This window comes from Vicugna pacos, chromosome 23 (assembly GCF_048564905.1).
Source record: "Vicugna pacos chromosome 23, VicPac4, whole genome shotgun sequence".
NCBI classification, from domain to species: Eukaryota; Metazoa; Chordata; class Mammalia; order Artiodactyla; family Camelidae; genus Vicugna; species Vicugna pacos.
In genome coordinates this window covers 28,434,325-28,454,194 of record NC_133009.1, presented here as the reverse complement: position 1 = coordinate 28,454,194, position 19,870 = coordinate 28,434,325, and the positions used below count along the sequence as shown (strand labels likewise).

Sequence of the window (19,870 nt, the reverse complement as noted above, 5' to 3'; positions counted from 1 at the left end):
AAGTTCTTGAGAATTTACTTGTACCTCTCTACCAAAGGGAATAAAAAGTAAACTATCTTAATATTCACTTCTTAATGTTCCTAGCTATCACGGGTTAGTCTGACTTCTGTTATTCCAAGAAGACAGGCATTGGGTCCTTGTCCCTCCCCATCCAAAGAGATGAGCCCACCAAGACAGTCACATCTCTTCTGATTCTGTCCAGCAGAGCCTCGTCATTACCCGAGACCCACTTCTTTACTTTGCTCCCAAGTTCTGTGTTCTTACTCTTGCCCTTGTTTTTCTATATCATTGCTGCCTGATTGTTAAACTGCTAGGCTGTAGATTTATATGTTTGGTTTTCAGTAACTATAGCTGAAATCTAACATCAAAGTTTAAATTAAGTGTGATTTAAATATGCCTTGAAAAGACTTGGCATTTTATTTAGGCATTTTGGGGGTTTTTTGTTGTTGTTGTTCATTTGTTTTTGTTTTTAAAGCACTTCCTGGTAAAACTACTTGCTCCCAGTCAGAGGAAAACAAATACTGGGACATCAAGGGTGTTGAGGGTCAGAATTAATATGCTTTTGGTAACTAGTGGATCTGAAGAAGTTTGTCCTGCTTGTACCTTCACTGTAACTGCTTATAATCAGCTTTTCTTTAATGCAGTGTTTAAATCTCTCAGTTCACTAGAAATAATACAAAAAATAATAAAGTATCAATATCACAGAGTAAAAAAACAGGAAATAGATGCTTTTAAAGAATATTGATTTGAGGGGGTTGCATTTCTCTCTTCATGGCTTGGTAATTAATTGTATTTCTGGATATTAAAGCCTTTTTGTTCAGCCATTCTGGGGAAGGCAAGTATGAAGCGACAAAAATGTAAGACAATCATTTGGTGTCCTTGAACGGCATTATTATGAAGAAAGTGTACAGAGTTCTCATCTGCAAGATATTCAACATCAGTAATCACATTTTTCATGAAGACAAATAAAAGGGAATTACATCCAGGTGCACACGTGTGCTCATCTCCCCAGTGGGTTGCTACAAAGATGTCCCCAAAGGCAGTTCCTGATTTCTGGGCAGGGTCACCAGTAAAGGCAGTTTAAAAGGCTGGTGTGATTGGCATCTGGATACTACAATAGTCAAACATTCCCCCAAATGATCATGGACCTGTTTTCGCTAATAGGAAAAGAAGTGACAAGGAGAGAGAGGGTCACCTTTGGAACGCCAATCTGAGGATTTTAGTTTGCTGTTTTTACCAGGTTCCGTTTGGATTACTAGCATTACATGGAAAGGACTAAATTCTTTGTGTAAATCAAATGGATTTACTCTGCATTCCTGAAAAAAAATAAGCAAATCTTTTTTTTCCCTCTGAAGACACAACGATAGCCCCCTTCCAACTGTGGACGGGGGTAGGGGGTGCAGTTTTGGAAGGATGAAGCACTGTTAACCCCATGTAACCAAGGGAATATTTCATTATGAGTATTCAGATGTTTTCTAGTTATAAGATCATGAAATTATGTTTAATTTGCTGCTTCTTTACATCCTCTGATATAAGCCAGAAATTGCACATTCATTTCATGTTGAGTAATTTTCCCCATATCACTAAAGTTATCCCTAGAAGTTAACTTATCCCCACAAATTCTTCAGAATAGTAGCAAAAAAGCATAAAAATACGTTAATCTTAAAATTGTGAATGCAATATTATATGAAAGAACTTTAACAAAACAACTTATTTAAAAAGCTAAGTGTTTTTAAACTCAGATGCCTTGGTAATAACTTCTATTTTGAATTTTTGAGGCTACATAAATATCCTGTGTTTATTGACTTGGAATTTTAGAGGTTAAGACACTGATCATCCAGTACAACCCTTGGTTTAATGGATGAGCATGATTAGACCCACAGGAAAGCAGTTTGTCTAACGTCTCAACACTAGGTAGATTAATTTAACTGTTTTCAATAACAAAATTCAATATCACAATTTAATATAGAAATTGCATATTACTCATACCCTAGATATAACATTTAGGCAAACATATTGTACATGTAGCGGCAGATGACTTAATAGAATGCTGACTTAATGAATTGCAGAAGACTCTTAGGAAAGCTCCTGTCTCATAGTAGGCACTTAATAAATATTTGTTAAGTGAGTGACAGCTAATAGCTAATGTTTATGACTGTAAAGCAATCTATGTGGCAGGCACTGTGCTAAGGTGGGCTATCTCCTGTGATCCTTATCTACTGGCTAGATCTCAATACTATAATTAGTATTATTATGCCAATTTTAAAGAAAAGGAAAGCAGAGGCACAAAAATGATTAAGTGGTTTTTCTAATTACATTTAGCTAATAAATAATGGAACCTGGATCTGAAACTTACTAGTTAGCCTACTCCCAAAGCCCTCATTCTTAATCATACAGAAATGGGAGAGTTATTTGTACTATGATATACACAACTGATAATATACCCTTCCTGGAAATCAGATTTTCGAAAGAACATTTGTATCAGAAAGGAAAGGGGACCAAAAAGATATCGACCCCCAGATTTTGACAGAGCTCACCCTTACGATAACAAGGTTAGTAATTTCTAATAGTAAGCAACATAGGCATATATTAACGTGTTTGAATTATTTTCATTCTATCATATGCGGTAAAAACATTTAAAGCAAATATGGAAAAAGGGTGAGCTATGTAAGAGATTCCTTTCTTCAACTGCAATAATAATACTGAGGATTTCAACATAATGCTATGACCACGGAACATGTTATGAATGTATTTACAAATCCTATCATTGATGGGTGAAATATGACGTTCATTTTCTTATATAAAATATGTATAATAATATACAACACTGTATATTTGTTTTTGAGTTATTTGATATCTCTATTCATATTTCAGGAATCATATTAGTTAAGAGTTTGAGATTTTGAAATGAATCAAAATAAGACATCCTACTTCTTCTTATAATTATTCACTTTTTCAATATAATTCATCATCTTACAGATTTCCAGGATTTGCTCATTAAATACACCTCCAAGTCGAAAAACTGCATGAAATACACAGGTATGTGCACTGAAAGCTCTACTGGACACACAGCAGCTCAGCCCATTGAAAATAATTTTGCTCAGTGTTAAACATCAAGCTTTATTAACACTCGAGAATTAATTGCTATGGGGAAAGAAATCTTTTCCCCAGAAGTCTTTGGGGACACAAGCAAATAAACAACATCAATACTATTTACCGTTCATTATCTAAAAAGCCAAAAATATGAAAGATAAATCTGAAAAGTTTAGCAGTGTTGGGCAAGGCAGATTTGGGTGAAATGATTTCATCTCCTTTCCTCATTTATGACTTTCAGATACTTCTTATTCCACAGCTTTCAAAGAACTGTCGTTGGGTGCCCCTTCCCCTTCTGCGGCAAAGCACCAGCTTCTGAACCAAAAGCCTCCAATGCACATTTTACCTCTAAAATTCTGCAGCTGTGGCACTTTCTGGGGAGCCAGTTACTGGAGCCTCATTTTCTCACGGACCATGTAGGGGAAAGTACTTACCTTTGAACTTGTACATAGGGTTGTCAAGGGATTGGGTGAGAGAATGTATAGATAAAGCAGATGTACGATGCCAATTATACACTCACCTTTCTACACTAGAAGATGCAAGTTAAAGGAAAACCATTGAGTTGGTTTTGTAAACTAGTCCTGGCTCATAATTGGATAAATTTAGTTAAATCATGATAATAATGAATATTTTCATAATGAAAATAATGAAAAATGTAAACCAGCTCAATAAAAGTCTCCAACCAAACCTGCCAACTGAGTCAAAGGGTCAAACCAATCATTTGATGGTGACCTCGTTCCTTTAAAAGTTAAGAGAGCCTTAAAAGCTAGCAAAGCTATAATAAAAAGGAGCTAGCAAGGCCCCAGAACGTGCCCGATTGCAGAAGAACTCCTATTCTCCAGGAATCACCAAAGCTCCAGGGAGCAATTCAAGCCAAAACCGTGATCTCCCTGCCTTGTCCTTCAAATGATGTGCACTCCAAACACATTTTCCGTGCAGCTGGAGGCTTTGTTATAGACAGAAGGACGCTGCTTAGTGAGGCCTGTGTTTACAGCTTAACTTTTTTAAAGAGGAATTTGGAAAACTTCCCAGACACTACATCTGCCCCGAGCCCTTCCACCTCGGAGTATAAGGCCGGTGAGGGAGACAGCACAGACGACTAAATTTATTAACAGTGGACGGGCCACTCTATCTTTCACGGCAACAACAGTAGGTGATCCCATCAAAAATCTGTCTGCTGGCTAGCCAGCAAATCCAAGCTGACATGCTCGCTGCCGCGATACCCAGATGAATGGGAATGAAGGCTGTTTCCTCGAAGAAACACATCATGAGCCAAATGCTGGACCAGGAAGGCAGTAACTAGTTCCATCTGAGAAAAAGTCCTTCACTTTTTAACCATTGGTTCTTCTCCAGATACCTATCTTCCCCCTCCCCCCCCCCTTTTTTTTTTTGACTTTTACAAATACTAAGCAGAAGCTGAGCATTTTAGGGGAGCTCAATAGTTGAATTTCCAAAACTTAGTGAGGAGTTTGATGTACTGGGCCAGGGGTGAAACACACATTAATCTCAATATAATCTCAGCCAGAACTTAATCATGATTCATTACAAACATACATCAGCAGCCATCCTCACTTAAAAGCAAACTATTTACGATTTTAGGTAAAAATAAAATGATACTTGAGCTACATTTTATAGCTCAAATTCCATTTCATTGTCCTCAACATATTCAACATTTTAAAGGCTAGCTATATGTTCCACAATGACTTTCTCATGGATTAAATTAATATCATCATGAGTTTACAGAATATACATTTTTACTTTATAATTTCTTTAAATGGGAAAATAAAGTATATATCATAATTATAGTTTTCTGTATCTGTAATAAAGTAACACTTAAAAACTGTAATTCATAGAGGTAACAGGACTTCCAGAATATTCTAATACCAGTAAGACCAGGAATCAAATGAGATACATGAGGTCACACAGTGAGGGGTGGATCTTGTCTTCATTTAAAATTTTTATATTTTATTGGGGACTTTATTTGCACTGATTTTTATTTTAAAACTATTGTACTAAAACACTATTTATGTTGATTACTGGGTTTTTGGTGCCTTGAAATTTTGTGCCTCACTTGACTGACTCTAGGCCTGACCCAGAAAAGGTATGTTATCCCTGAAATTACTGTTTCCTGTAATGCTCTCCACAGAACATAGTGTATTAACAGTTGTTATACTTAAAAAAAGTTACATCAAATAAGCTCTAGGAATACTTAGTTAAACAAAGTTAAATAGCTTTCTTAAAATTCTCTTTAGAGATTTTAATAACCTGATGTGTACTGAGACTCTCTGATAAGATAGGCATTTCTCAAACTCATTTGCCCACAGAACTCTCTTCATAGAGCAACTGAAAAATATTCCAAGAAACACAGCCTGGTAAATACTGTCCAAGAGTCATTTCCAGCACATACTTTGAACCAATAGGCCTGCCTTTCCACATCTACTTTTTTTTCCCCTTTCTTTCCTCCACTTACCTGAATTCTTTTCCAGAATAGTAAAAAGATACATATGTTGACAGAACCAAAGTTATAAAAGGCCTACATTAGTGTCTCTATAAACAAGCATAGCAAACATTCACTGTAAACGGACATCAAAATAACTGGAAATACCTCAGGGCTCAGGGCCTCTTGAAACAATGTCAAGCACACTTACCGGTGAAGTCTGTATTGACTGGGTGAGTGGAGCTGGGAAATCTGTAATATCCATTTCCTACGAAACGAGTTCCTTTCATCATCGTGGCCCCCGGAGCTGGCAGAGATGCCTCCCTCCTTTCCAGCTGATAGGTAGGGGAGGGTCCATTCTGTTCTTCAGGTGGGAGCCACCTAAGGTGGACGGCTGTGCTGTTGATTCCTTCAACCAGAGGTGGCCGCAGCTGGGCTGGTGCTATGTATTAGAAAAGCCTTGTTACTTTCAAGGATGTGATTTCTGTCTCCAGACACACATATGCACACATATGTCCACGTGTCCCTGCATACATCACACTCAAAATCAAATCAGCATGGTCTCGAATATTCATATGGTTCTAGGAACTGAAAACATGAGATAGAGTTCATCTTAAATGTGACTAAAGAACATTTAAATGACTAATAAACACGCATTTATCATTAAACAAATTTTTTTCTTACAAATAATTTCTCTATTTTCTCTTACTCCATAACAGATACTATACATTACATTCTGTTGGTGCCCCACCCAGATTCCCTTTACTAAGCAGGTGCTTAAGGGCTACAGCTCCTGTGCGTGCTGGTCTCTCATGACGCATGGCTGCTCCGTTTTCTAGAGAAATCCCTTGAGTGGGAGCTACCCAACCCAGGAGCTACACCTTGTGAAACCAGTGACTACCAGCCAATGGTTAATGATCACAAAGCACAGAGTCCCTTGTCTTAACGAGGCATCAAGTCAGGGCTGTAATTCACAGAAGCCAAGCAGGTAAAGAAAATGGTTGAAATGGGCTCCTTGGGGAGACAAAGAAACTGTGGGATCAGAGAAGAACACGGTGGAGGTAAATTAAGTTGTGGCAGCCAGCACTTGATTTGGGAATGATGACCCAATGCTGCCAATATTTTGTTTAAAAAAAAAAGTCATTTTACACATAATTTTCTGATTTTTAAAATTTAGCATCTGGTCTAAATTAAAATAAGCAAGCAAAAACCAAACAAAGCATCCACATGGAAGAACGAGCCTGTGTCTTGTCCAGCATAAAAGACTGTGGGCAGCGTCGTGGGCCTTGGAGTGACCACACCACCAGCAGCAGTGGCCTGGGCCTTGGGCAGTGAATGTCCAGCGCCTATACACATGCTGGGGACATGCTTTGTGGTCCTGGGACACAGGCAATCCTTTGGAGCCTCCAGAGAAGCTCCAGGAGTAATAGGTTTGAAACTTTCCTTAAAACCTACTGGATTCAAAAAGATACATGCATCCCAATGTTAACAACAGCACTATATACAACAGCCAAGACATGGAAACAACCTAAATGTCTATCAACAAAGGACTGGACAAAGAAGCTGTGGTACACTTATACAATGGAATACCACTCCGCCATAGAAAAGAATAAAACAATGTCATTCGCAGCAACATGGATGGACCTGGAGATGGTCAGTCTAAGTGAAAAGCCAGAAAGAGAAAGAAAAAATATTGTATGACATCACTCATATGTGGAATCTTAAAAAAAGACACAAATGAACTCATTTACAAATCAGAAACAGACTCACGGACATAGAAAACAAATTTACGGTTACCAGGGCGGGAAGTGGGTAAGAAGGTATAAATGAGGAGTTTGAGATCTGCAGATACTAACTACTATATATATAATAGATAAACAAATTGTTTTCTGTATAGCACAGGGAACTATATTCAGTATCTTGTAATGATGTATAATGAAAAAGAATATGAAAACAAATACATGTATGTGTATGTATTTCTGAAACATGCTATACACCATTGACACAACATTGTAAACTGACTATACTTCAATAAAAATAAAAATAAAAATAAAAATACCTACTGGAAAGGAATCAGACTAATAACAAAGTTGTTGAAAATGAAGGCTTGTTTTGATTTTTATTTTCTTAAAACAGTTGAGTTTGTAGGATGAGATAAATATCTACTCTTAAGTGTGTCAGCTGGACTAGAGGGGTGAAAGTGAAGAAAGGAAAAAAAGTCCTAATCACCAGGCCTATTTATTAAGGACCTAAACTAAGGCTGTGGACTTTTCATTTACACATATGTTAACACAGCCTTATGCAGGCACAATCTTTGCCTGTTTCAATAAATGTAATTTAAAATGATGTGAATACAAAAACTAGTATCTTTAAACCAAGAAAGGAAATTCACCTTAAAACAGCTTAGAACAGTGACCACGTGTTACTCTCTAGAAAGGTTGGCCAGCTTTGCAAAGAGAAACAATTAACTGTGATTCCATTTTCAAGTTTAGGAAAGGAGAGAGGGCACTGAGCAAAAAGTTCATCAACTCAGAAAGATAATTAACAATTCTATTCTTCTTCTGCCACTGCGAACCCTGTGATATTTTTGCTCTTACACATGTGGATCTGTAAATTTTATGCATGATTTCCTTTAGTATTCTTTGCCAAAAATTAGCTAAATGGTGGGTTCTCAAAGATTTCTTTCTATAAGCTATGATCCCTCTTCAAAATAATCCAAAACAAAATGAAAAGCTAAGCCATGCAGAAGTTTCTCCTCCCACTAATCTCATCTTCAGAGTGTGGAGTTCTATCTTTGTATTAAAAGGTCAGCAAGCCATTATTGGCTATCAGCTTAACTGCAGAAGGAGGACTGTCAAAATTTTTGGGTCTTGAGCTCAGGGAAGCAATGGAGGACCAATTACATCTTTTTTAATTGTCTAAAATTTGCTACTCAGAAATACAAAAGAGGAATTTTGATTTCTTCTCTTACATTTTCTGTATTCCCTTTAAGATTCCCTAGTGTTCTGGACACAAGGACTTGAACGTTTTAGTTTGAAAAATACCCTCTATTCCAGTGATAACCGATAGAACTTTCTCTAGTGGAAATGTTCTAGATTTGTACTGTCTAATGTGGTGGGTACTAGCCACAAATGACTACTGAGCACTTAATATGTGGCTAGTAAGACTGAGGACTGGAATTTTTAATTTTACTAATTTTATTTTAAATTTAAATAGCCACATATATACCTACCATGGCTACTATGTTGTACAGCAAAGACTTAGAGAATCACAAATTAAACATATTTGATGTGTTAAGAACAGAATTTCCATTTTAACTAAATATTTAGTGAAATTATGAATAAGCTTCCTATACTTCTTAATAACTGAAGAATTTTATTTTTACTTAAAAGCTGCTTCTTTCTCAAGGTCCCATTTGTTTGACATTTGATAGTCTTTTGCTTTACTCCAGTCACCCAGGTGGATGAGGATAACGTAGCTTTGTACCACCACTGTATTCAGAGTTCTTTCCTCACTGATACATAATCCAAAATCACTTCTTAAGCAGGAATATAATTTCAGAGTCAAACAAAATAAAAGGAATTCCAGCAACTCGACAGGTTGCTTTTCTGTTTGTTTTAGTATCTACTAAAAGTGAGAGGACACAATTTTTTAAATATGGCAAAATGATTATTATCAATGAGGACTCGTGTGCATTGAGAATCCACTAAAATTCATGTTGACTATTTAACAAGTGGTGGAGCTTCTAGGTTCACAGGAGAATTACTCCACCAAGCATTTAAACTGCTCTTAGGAAGTCGAGTACAAAGAATGAGTGGAACTAGAGTGTATACACACACACACACACACACACAGATGTGTATAAATATGTATATACACATTTTTATTCACTTGCTTAAAAATAAACATCTTTGCAGCTGGTAGGTTATAGTTTCACTTGGGGGGAGTCAACCCAGCCTGCTTCAAAGGGTAAGCACCTACCCAGTAATTATCTTCAGAGTTCCCCTAAGACCAGAAAGGGAATTTTCAATCAATTAAACTAGACTGATCTCGCACACACATACACAAGCAAAAATGATAAGAAAAATACGTACTCCTGAACTGTTAAAAACATGCACACAAACACAGACTCACTAAGAGACAGGGCGGGTAGAAGACCATAGCTCAGACATAAAAGCACAGGGAGTACAGCTATGAATTTGTTATCACAAAACAGTAAATTAAGAGACAACATAAAACAATGGAAAAGTCTCTTCAGACTTTTAGAGATTGTAATTTTCACTTTTTATCTATTTCTACATGATTTTTAGATAAATCACTTCAAACCTATGTGCCTCGGTTTTCCCACCAACAACACAAGGATAAATGTTCAATGGAATACTTTGACAATAACTGCTTTTAAAAACAATATACATAATTGCCTTTGGTTTTACAAAACAAATTTCTGTACAAATACAAGGCACTATTATTACTAGCCAATAAAACATCTTTCAAACTACATATTATGTAATGACTCAATTCACCCACATTCAAAATCTATCTGTATTTACTAATAAAATCCTCTTATAAATGTAAAGTATCACATGGATCTTCAATATCCATCATTTCAAAGAATAACAACATGCAAAGTCTTTTTCCACTTGGAATAAAATTACAACGTTCTTGTATTTTTTGCAGTAGCTCTGTAATCCAATTTCTGGTCTAGCTCTTCTATTTATAAGCATTCTTTTATAAAAACACTCTGCAGTATACATTCTTCTTTATGCAGCATTTACTACTTTATAATCTGATTAATAGCATATCATAATGCATAAATTTACACTTGCAAAATTTATGTAGTGTGGAGTTTGAGCATCCTAGGATAAGAACCATAGAAGAAATGAGCAGAAGCTCTGGCTGATGACAGGTCTTTAAAATCGAATCTGTTTTCAAGGAAGACTTTGTTGTCTGTGAAGACTGCATGGCTGTGTCAGTATCTTAAAACATCAACTTTCTATCGGGAAGACAGCAAACTAGGAATGAACAGCCTTCTCGCATCTCAGGGGTGAGAGGCGAGCAGACTAACAGAAGACATCCTCAGGCGTCTCGTCAGTGGAAAATGATTCTCCTGTTTCTCAGAGATGCAAACTGTCCCAGGAAACGTGGTCTGTCACACAACGTTGTGCCCAAACACCTGTGAAAGGGCACTGGGACCAGGATTTAAACATGAAATCCAGGATTGGTCGTGAAGCCCTGATTTCCCAGTTGGCAACGTGTCTCCAATCGGTGTCCAGGAGACTAAAGGATTCTCCCCTAGACTCTCAGAAGTTTCTCAATGCTGCCTTGTTGACTATCCATTCTCTGACTAAGGAAAGAAGAACAAAATCTATTTTGCCATTTCCTTCTTAGTTTTCTAGTCTCCTTCAAGAGAGGAGATGTAAACTGAAAAGCAGAAAACTTAGGTTCTAGACTCACTGTTTAGGACCCTAATTATGGATCACTGGCTAATCCATTATTTGGTCTCTATGTTCTTCAGTACCTCACTCATTCATTTTTTTTTTGGAAAAAAATTTGATTGAAGTATAGTTGATGTACAATATTATAGAAGTTACAGGTGTACAATAGAGTGATTCAAAATTTTTAGAGCTTATACACCATTTATGGTTAGTGTAAGATATTGACTATACTTCCTGTGTTGTACAATATATCCTTGTAGATTTTCATTGAGGCATAGTCAATTTACAACATTAATTTCTATGTACAGCCTAGTGATTTGTTTATAAATATATATCCTGTAGCTTACTTTATACATAATGGTTTGTGTCCCTTAAGCCCCTCTCCCTATACTGCCCCTCCCCTCTTCCCACTGGTAACCACTAGTTTGTTCTCTGTACCTGCGAGTCTGCTTCTTTTTTGTCCAACATTCACTAGTTATATTTAGATTCCACATATAAATGATATCATACAGTATTTTTCTTTCTCTGTCTTATTTCACTTAGCATAACACCCTCCAAGTCAATTCATGTTGTTGCAAATGGCAAAATTTCATTTTTAATGGCTGAATAGTATTCCAGTGTGTGTGTGTGTGTGTGTGTGTGTGTGTGTGTGTACACACATATATATATATATATAGATATATATCTCACATCTTCTTTATCCATTTATCTGCTGATGGGCACTTAGGTTGCTTCGATATTTTGGCAACAGTACATAATGTTGCTCTGGACATTGCAGTGCAGGCACCTTTTCAGATTAGTGTGTTCTGTTTGTTTGTTTGCTTGCTTGTTTTCGGAAATACACCCAGGAGTGGAATTGCTGGGTAGTACCTCATTTATTGAAGAGCATGATAGACCCAATTATGCTAGGATCTCTTTCAGTTTCAAAATTCTGATTGAACATTTTCAAGCAGTGCTTCTCAGTACTCAACCACACAGGGGCGCTGGTCATATGGATCCCCTCAGCCCTCCAGGACATCAGCCAGCTTATCTGCTTCAGCTCTGAGCCACTTTGTTCTTGGCCCCAGCACACCAGATAAATATTATGATTTTTCTATGTGTTCTATGATATCAGGGAAGGTCCAGGAAGCACTGCTTTTAGGGAACTTAAGGAGAACAACCTTCTTGGTAAGTAACATTACCTTAGCCAACAGCTGTCACACTGGGGATCATCAATGACTTGCACGTAACTCGCATTCTACACGTGAGGCAAGCTAGGATCCACGGTTTCTGAACCACACACTCAGCAGCAGTGATGACAACAAGCACTGTTCCCTAAAGCCTACCATTAATACAAGGGAGTTGCTTGGGCTGTAATTATGGTATCCTTGGTACCCAAACCTGAAGCTTTTATGGGGCTTATGCAATTAACTACTTAAATGCATTGTAACACTTGCTTCTCTGACAGCAAAGTATTGATTTTTAAATCAATTTCAAGTCTCCTCCAGCACAAATAAATGTACTACAGTTACAGTTAATGCACTGTGTACATGCATTAAATGTTGGTGTGACAAAATTTATTATTTTGTGATCTATAGAATTGAAGTTGGGCTCCTCAGAACGTAGCATCACGGATCCAACATCAACATGGAAACTACCATTGTCCTTGATACTCCAAATTCTCTAACTTCAACAAGCTAGAGATCTTTTTTAATAGGATACTTAGGCTTTAAAAAAAAAAAAGGAAGGCATGAGGAATATAAATCTTTCCTGTATGTCAGAGTAGGCAGAGTAGGAGAAAATTAAAAATAGTCCAACAGAGAAGATAACAGTTTATATTTTCCTAAAGGTGTCACTGTGGGCGTATGGCAACTTTGCTAAGACGAATTCTTGTCTATTTAATCTTTTCTCTTTCACTTACTTCAGGCACAGCTATCAAAATATTTTGCATACAACAGTCTAATTCTTACACATTTAAAATTGTTGTTTAATGCCTTACTATGGTTAATACATCAGAAAATTAAAAGTGTTTTAAAAAGTCTAATTTCTGCTATGCCAAAAAGGTCAACAGAGGCCCCATGAAAGTCAAGTATTTCAGTGCAAACATGGTAACAGAGTTCATTACATATTTTATCAACAAGACTTTTCCTTGGGTGCAACGACACATTCAAAATTAAAGTTGGTGAGTAAAAAGCAGTTAATTTTGTTTTGCTAGAAATAATATCATTTTAGTTTTAGCATCTAAGACAGATGCCAGCATTTCACTCTGAACAGATGGTAATTCCATCTAATAGTGCATCTCTGTATTAGTAAGGTCTGTTGTGTATACAAACAGTAATAAACAGTAGGTAAGGATCAAAATAAATTTTAATTGTTGACATTAAATTCTGGCAGCCACGGTTCTAAGGCTGCAATATTCCTTTTTCAAGTCTGTCAGATTTACTAAAGCTACAAAAGCTTTGTTGAAAACTGTCGAATCCCAGTTTCAATAAAAAGATGCTGCATGCTACCAGTTACTAGTCTGCATCAGGATACCTGTTTTCATGAACTGAAATAATCCTTCAGGAATAACATGGGGCTGGTGCTACCATCTACGTGCCGCTCCGCCAGGATTTCTTCTAGCATTTCCAGAATGCTGCTGAAGGACTGAGCCTTTAATTAAGAGGTCGATATAAAATGCTACGTCCAATGTTACATGCGAGGTCACAGTATTACCACAGCCACTTTCCTACTCTGCTGAGTAAGGGGCTCCCATTTAACCCGAGTCTCTTTGCAAATCTGGGTATCCCTAAACTTCTCTGAAAGTGACATCGTTCCTTTCATTTTGTTTGCCTTGCCCGAGTCTGAAGGATTTCCCGGAGAATCACAGCTCTCATCAGTTGCTCTTCTACAGGCTTTGCTGGGGATCAAGGGTGCCAACCAGCACCAATCTGGTTCTCATAATGCCCCCAATCTGGTATTATAAGGAGTAGAGGCTATTTATTTTAGGAAGCTCCCATGTCATCAAAAAAAAAAATCATTTAAAAAAAACAACCCAGTTTGGCATTCAAGTGACGGTTCAATAACAAACATGCTTTGCAATCATATTTCTTTAAAAAATGGTTGTATTTTTTTTTAATCATGAAAAATATATTGCTTCCACCATATGGGACAACCAACGACTCACCAACCGATTTAAGATGCAGCATATTGAGCTGACCATATGTTACAGTGCTGTTGAATGGCTGAGTGATTCATGCCCGTCACATTCTAGTATATCAATTAAAGCTCCTTGAAGTCTGCATGATTTGTGTCTCTGTTATTAAACCCTGCTAATTCATCCCACTTACACATCTGTTATAAATCTCTAGGAGTGCTGCATGATTCATGGCAATCTGTGAGCATGCTACAGCAAATTCTTCTCCTTGTAATTAACAGTAAATTGTTTTACTGCCATGCAATGAATTTTTCAGTTATATTGCAAATGAACTCCTAAATGTGCGGTTCTTTCCTAAGAACTGACTTATATCATTAGGCAATTAAAAAGTATTGCTTTGAACCCAAAGCTTTTAATCAAGAGAAAGACAACTTAAACATTGCTGAAGAGCCATGGAAATCTGACATGTTGGTTAGAAGTGTAAAATCATTTCTGTTGTTGAAAGAGCAAAACAAACAAACAAAACCAACCCTTCCAGGTCCCCAGGATTTCACTGACGCTAACACCAAGGAGCTGCTGCCTCAGAACACTTGGCGAGACAAGTTTGCACAGATACTGTTTATCTTAGAAGTGACTTAAGTCATCTGTCATTACCAAATTTCTCAGATTGCCTTACACTTCTCTAATTGTAAAACAGTGCCTTTCTTCTTGAAATAAATAATTGGATAATTAGCCAAGTTGAATCATCAGAGGATTTCACTGCTGTTCAAGTGTTCTTGTCAAAGGTGAAGCAGATTCATTTCAGCTTGCCTCTGCAGCTCTTCGAAAAGGCTTTGATTTTTTTTTCCCCCACTTTTCCTGGCAGCAGCCTGAGATTCATGAGTCCATACATCAAGTCAGTAGTTTAACAACAAATGGAATTAAATTCAAAGAAGGGAAACTAATTGAAGGACAGCAACAAAAGTGTTTGGTAATGTGCTTTTTAATATGGCATGCCACATTTGCATGATAATTTTTCCTTTTTAGCATGGAGCAGAAAGTGACTAGCTTAATGAGGGATTATTCAAGACAGGAACGAACAAAATGCATTCATAACTAAGAACAAAGATTGTATTATGAAACAAAAACAGGCAACCTCAGAGAAGTAACTGGATGATTGGTTTATGCATTATGAATAAAAAGATAGAAAAATATTTATATTAGTATTCACTAATGACTATAAATACAAGATTGTTGTAATTAAAATTATAAATTAACATATTAAGAGTGCTTGTTTAATCACTCTGGGTCCTATTCACAATGAAAGGACTTATGTACTTGCATACCAAACAATGTGTGTTTTCAACCCAGCAGCAAACAGCCTATACATTTTACTTTGAATTCAGGAGGAAAAAAAAAACTTAATGCACCACTAATTACTTGCTTAATGGGAGATGGGCACTTCTAAGCTTGTGGTGTAGAGGTCAATTTATGACAGGTAAAGGAAATAGGACGTTATTAGTCCTGGGAATGGATCTGCAAAAGGAGTTTCTCTAAAGACAGGCTGAACTTGTACTTAATTCACAAAGGGTGAAAATGCAAAAAGTTGTTAGTTTAAAAAGGTAATCTTAAAGAAACGTCTAAGAAGCATGCTTAGAGAGCCCAGACCATCAGCTCATAACCCTGATACACCCAGAAGTAACTCCAAAGCCACCCATGACACTGCTTGAAGATTTTGCCGTGGAGATGCAGCCACTCCTGGGAGAATCAGGAGCCAAAACCCTCTCTCAGAACAGTTCTCGGACTCTGTCACAGGCACCAAAACCAAAGGAGTAGCATCAATATTCTTGATGAAATATGCCAATTCTAGTGATACACCTAATTGAAAAAAAAATACTTAAAAGACAGGAAATTATCGCTGAGCTTTTTAAACAAATAGATACATCTTTACAAGTATCTTTTTAATTTCTGTGACTGAGTTTTAAGGGAAAAAAGTATGTTTTCATGATTCAGTGCTTCAAAAAGGCTGAATACTACTTCTAATTTTTGGTGCCCTTTTCTGAAGTTTTCAAATGCTTCTTCTGTCCCTGACAGTTAATTCATATGAACAACATTTAGGCCTAAGAGTTACATTTCCCACAGATTCATCAGAATTCACTGGAGTAATATGTATTCTCCAAACTGTAACAGAGCAGGGAGACAAGTCAACTTTTACTCCTGTCTGACATCAAACCTGTTGACCATTCAAGAGGATTGGCTTTCTCATTGTCTATTTCTATGACTTAATACCTATCCAGACGTTCTATCCAGATGTTTAATCCCAGGAAAAATTTAGGGGAAAAGAAACTTATTCATCTACTGAAAACAAAGGAGGCAAGAGGGATATTGGATCTGTAACTGCTGGGCTTTTCCTTATATTCCAATAAAAACAAGTTTAAGTCCATTCTTCCTGATCTGAACCCACCTGGAAATTCTGTATTTTATAATAAGTCAAGTGACAAGCAAAAATGACTTGTCCATACTTTTGTTATGTAAGTGACTTCATTTCCTGCTTGGCAGATAAAGTGTCATAGGGTTCTGGCAAAATAAATTAAGGGATTAAGAAATAGACATTTTTCCCAGAAGAACACTAAAATATTCTTTTTCCTTCAGAAAAGAAAGGTTTTCACATGGAAACAAAAGTAAACATATTTTTTAATGGAAACGGAGTAGCAGGAACATTCTGGCAAAGAACAAGAAAAGACACATTTAAAATACCCCTTTCCATCTTGTCCAGCAACTGTTCAATCATTGACCTTTCAGCTTCATTCCAACCATGCTGATCAAAGCACTGCCCAGACGGTCTTCATGATCCCCAAGGTTCCTGATAGTTCACATTTCTCTTGCTTTTCCTACAGCTATGACACCAGTGACTGTAACAATCTCCTTCCAGAATTCTCTCTCCTCTTGACTTTGGATGCTGCTCTTTTTAGGTTCTTTTCCCAACTCTGACCATGTCTCTGTTGACAACTCCTTTCCTCTTGCTCCCAAAATGTGAACATTCACTGAGATATCAACTTTTATTCTGTATTTTCTCTGCCTTCACTAACTCGCTGTCAGCCACAGTTTAAGCTCCTTCTATACGCAGTTGATTAGAAAACCTGCATCATTCTTAAGCTCCAGATTTGCATTTTCTGCTGCTGGATGGTTATAATTGTCAGGGACATATTCCTATCAAATAATCAAACTGAAACTCATGAGTTTATTTCCCCCATATGTTCTTTCTTCATCTTCCGCATTATAGCTAATGGCGTTACCATGGTCTAGGATATTTACTGTCATCTTCAATTCTTCCTTCTTCTTAACCCATGGATTTCTTTTCTTTGATCCACTCCATTCCCTTCTTTCAGTCTTTCTTTCTATTTATCTGAATTATCCCTCATGGCCTCCTTGGGACGTCTACCAGACTCTTTTTACACAATCTCTTCTATTCTATTCTACACTCTGCCGATGGAGAAACCTTCATAAACCCTTCACCATGTCAGGACGCAACAGCACCAGTCCCTCAAACAGTGACAAGCACGTGGTATAAGTTCAGTCAATATCTGCAAAAATCTTTACCAATTCTTTACAGTCCATCTCAAATGCCACTTAACCTGAGATAATTTCCCAAATCAAAGTTATCTATCCCATATTCTCTGTTCCCATAGCTTTCTTTTATCCTTTCTCACATGATCCCGAAGGGTTAATCCAACCTGTTATCTGTCAACACTTGAATGCAGACACTGTTATGTTATCTTTGAATGGATTACAGTAGAATCCTCACAGTGCTTTGAACACTAACCTTAATAGATGCTTACTGAATTGAGCATTCACAACAAAACACAGTAACACTATGGTTATGGCAGATTATTAACTCTATATTGCCAACAACAAATTTGAAATTTGTTTTGAAACTTGAAAAGTTTTTGATCAAAATTTGGAAACGCTCATCTTAATTCTGAATGACATACTCCTTACAGAACTGAAAAAAATGATGCTTTTCGATGCCAGCCTCTCTACAGTTTACTTTTGCAATACAATTAGTTTTGGGGCTCAACATTGTTGTATTTATATTATAACGATGTTATGGAAACAAGCTTGTAAAATACACTTCAGGATTTTGATAGCATTAGAAATTCTACAACATTTACACTGTGACTGATAAAAGTCTTATATGATACTTATGATAATAATCTTGATAAAAATAAGAATTTCTATTGAGGATTTACTCTGTTCTCGGCACTGCTTTAAGTACTTAACATGTATTAACTCTTTTCATTCCTCAGGAGAACCCTATAAAATAGGTTATCCTGTTTAAAAAATTTTTTTATATTATTTTTAAAAATTTTATTTGGGCGAGGGGGGATTAGGTTCATTTATTCACAATGGAGATACTGGGGATTGAACCCAGGACCTCGTGCATCCAAAGCAGACACTCTATCACTGAGCTATACCCTCCCTCCCTTTTTTATAAGTTGGAAAACTAAGGCACAGAGGTTATGTAATTTACTCAAGGTCACAAAGCGGGTAGACGGTAGAGCCCAGATTCAAGTCCTCTCGCATTTCAGCTGATCATTTTTCCCTTAAGTATATGAATAGTCTTATTTGATAAAGTCGATTAACTTGCACATCGTATGGCTTTCAGAGAATATAGACGTTTCCAAGTTCTGTTTTTCAGGGAGAAAGGCAGAGAGAGGAATCAGATGACTTAGATAACTTCACTAATATTCCAGTGGATGGAGTGACCTAAAGCCTCCTCAACCAGTGACCACAACAGGAGCTGCACAGAGCATGTTGAATTCCACATCACAGGAACTCTTGCTGCAACCCATGGGGACGTGACCAACGATGCCATAAACAGAGAAGACGTCACTCCACAGACATTTTTCCTGCTTTTCTCTTTCTGTCTCCAGGACCTGTCTGGTCTCTGGAGCTAAGCACATCTCCTGCAGCTATGTTAGCCTGTTTGTGTCTATGAGAAGACAGAATCAGTCTCATCTGGAGAGTGCCTGTCTTCTTAGTGCTGGAAACTAAAGCATGGAAGGTGCAGATGGGAGGTACTTTGGTCTGCAGGGTGAAGGAGAGAAGACTTGGGTGGAGGTGTTATGACTTAAGACATTCTTGGAAGCAATGCCATAAGGAAAATGAATTAACAAGAAGGATAGCCCCCAAGGGAGTAGATTGAGAATGCTGAATAGAAGCGGAGACGTTTCAGATCAGCATCACCTTTGAACTCACCTTTTCAAAGACATCTCTAAACATGGTATGGTCTGCCTAAGACGTAGTCACTTCCCTACCACTAAAGGATCAAACGCAGGTCGCGCAAACATTTGGAAAGCATGTTACAAAGGATACACTAATATTGGCCAGAGAGTCACACCAGAGGACTTTTCAATGTTTTACGACCCCGGGAAGCTGTGATGTCAGCTCTGCTCCATCACGTGATCGGGGTCCCCTTTTCCTCCACTAGACTTCAGGCCAGTCTTCAGCTGGTGTGGCTTCTATTTTCACTTTCTCCAGCCCACAGGACTGATCCCTCTTTTAATTTTTGTTCTCTAGTCCCAACTTATAACATTTTTTTCCCCTGAAGAAGACGGGGAGTTTTCCTCTGTTATCCATACTCAGCACCTCTCTAATAATAGAATCCATAAAAATAAATAAATAGACAGTTTTATAACATATCAGTGCTTTGTATAAGCTAGGTACCCTGTAAATATATGTATACACCTGACGTATATATAGGTTAAATATGTAAAAATACAAAGAATTCCATCATAGAGATAATAAAAC

The 19,870-nt window shown here is 37.2% G+C and overlaps 1 protein-coding gene and 1 non-coding gene across 2 annotated transcripts in view; both read right to left on the bottom strand.

Moving 5' to 3' along the window:
• The window catches only part of USH2A (usherin), a 698,253-nt gene that overhangs the window by 454,950 nt on the left and 223,433 nt on the right, over window positions 1-19,870 (bottom strand). The window contains exon 22 of the mRNA XM_072948735.1: window positions 5,742-5,972. Within this exon, the coding sequence (XP_072804836.1) occupies window positions 5,742-5,972 (231 nt within the window). The remainder of the gene's footprint in view (window positions 1-5,741; window positions 5,973-19,870) is intronic.
• On the bottom strand, window positions 18,467-18,539 carry TRNAP-UGG (transfer RNA proline (anticodon UGG)). Its single transcript has one exon. It is a non-coding gene; the product is annotated as a tRNA-Pro (tRNA).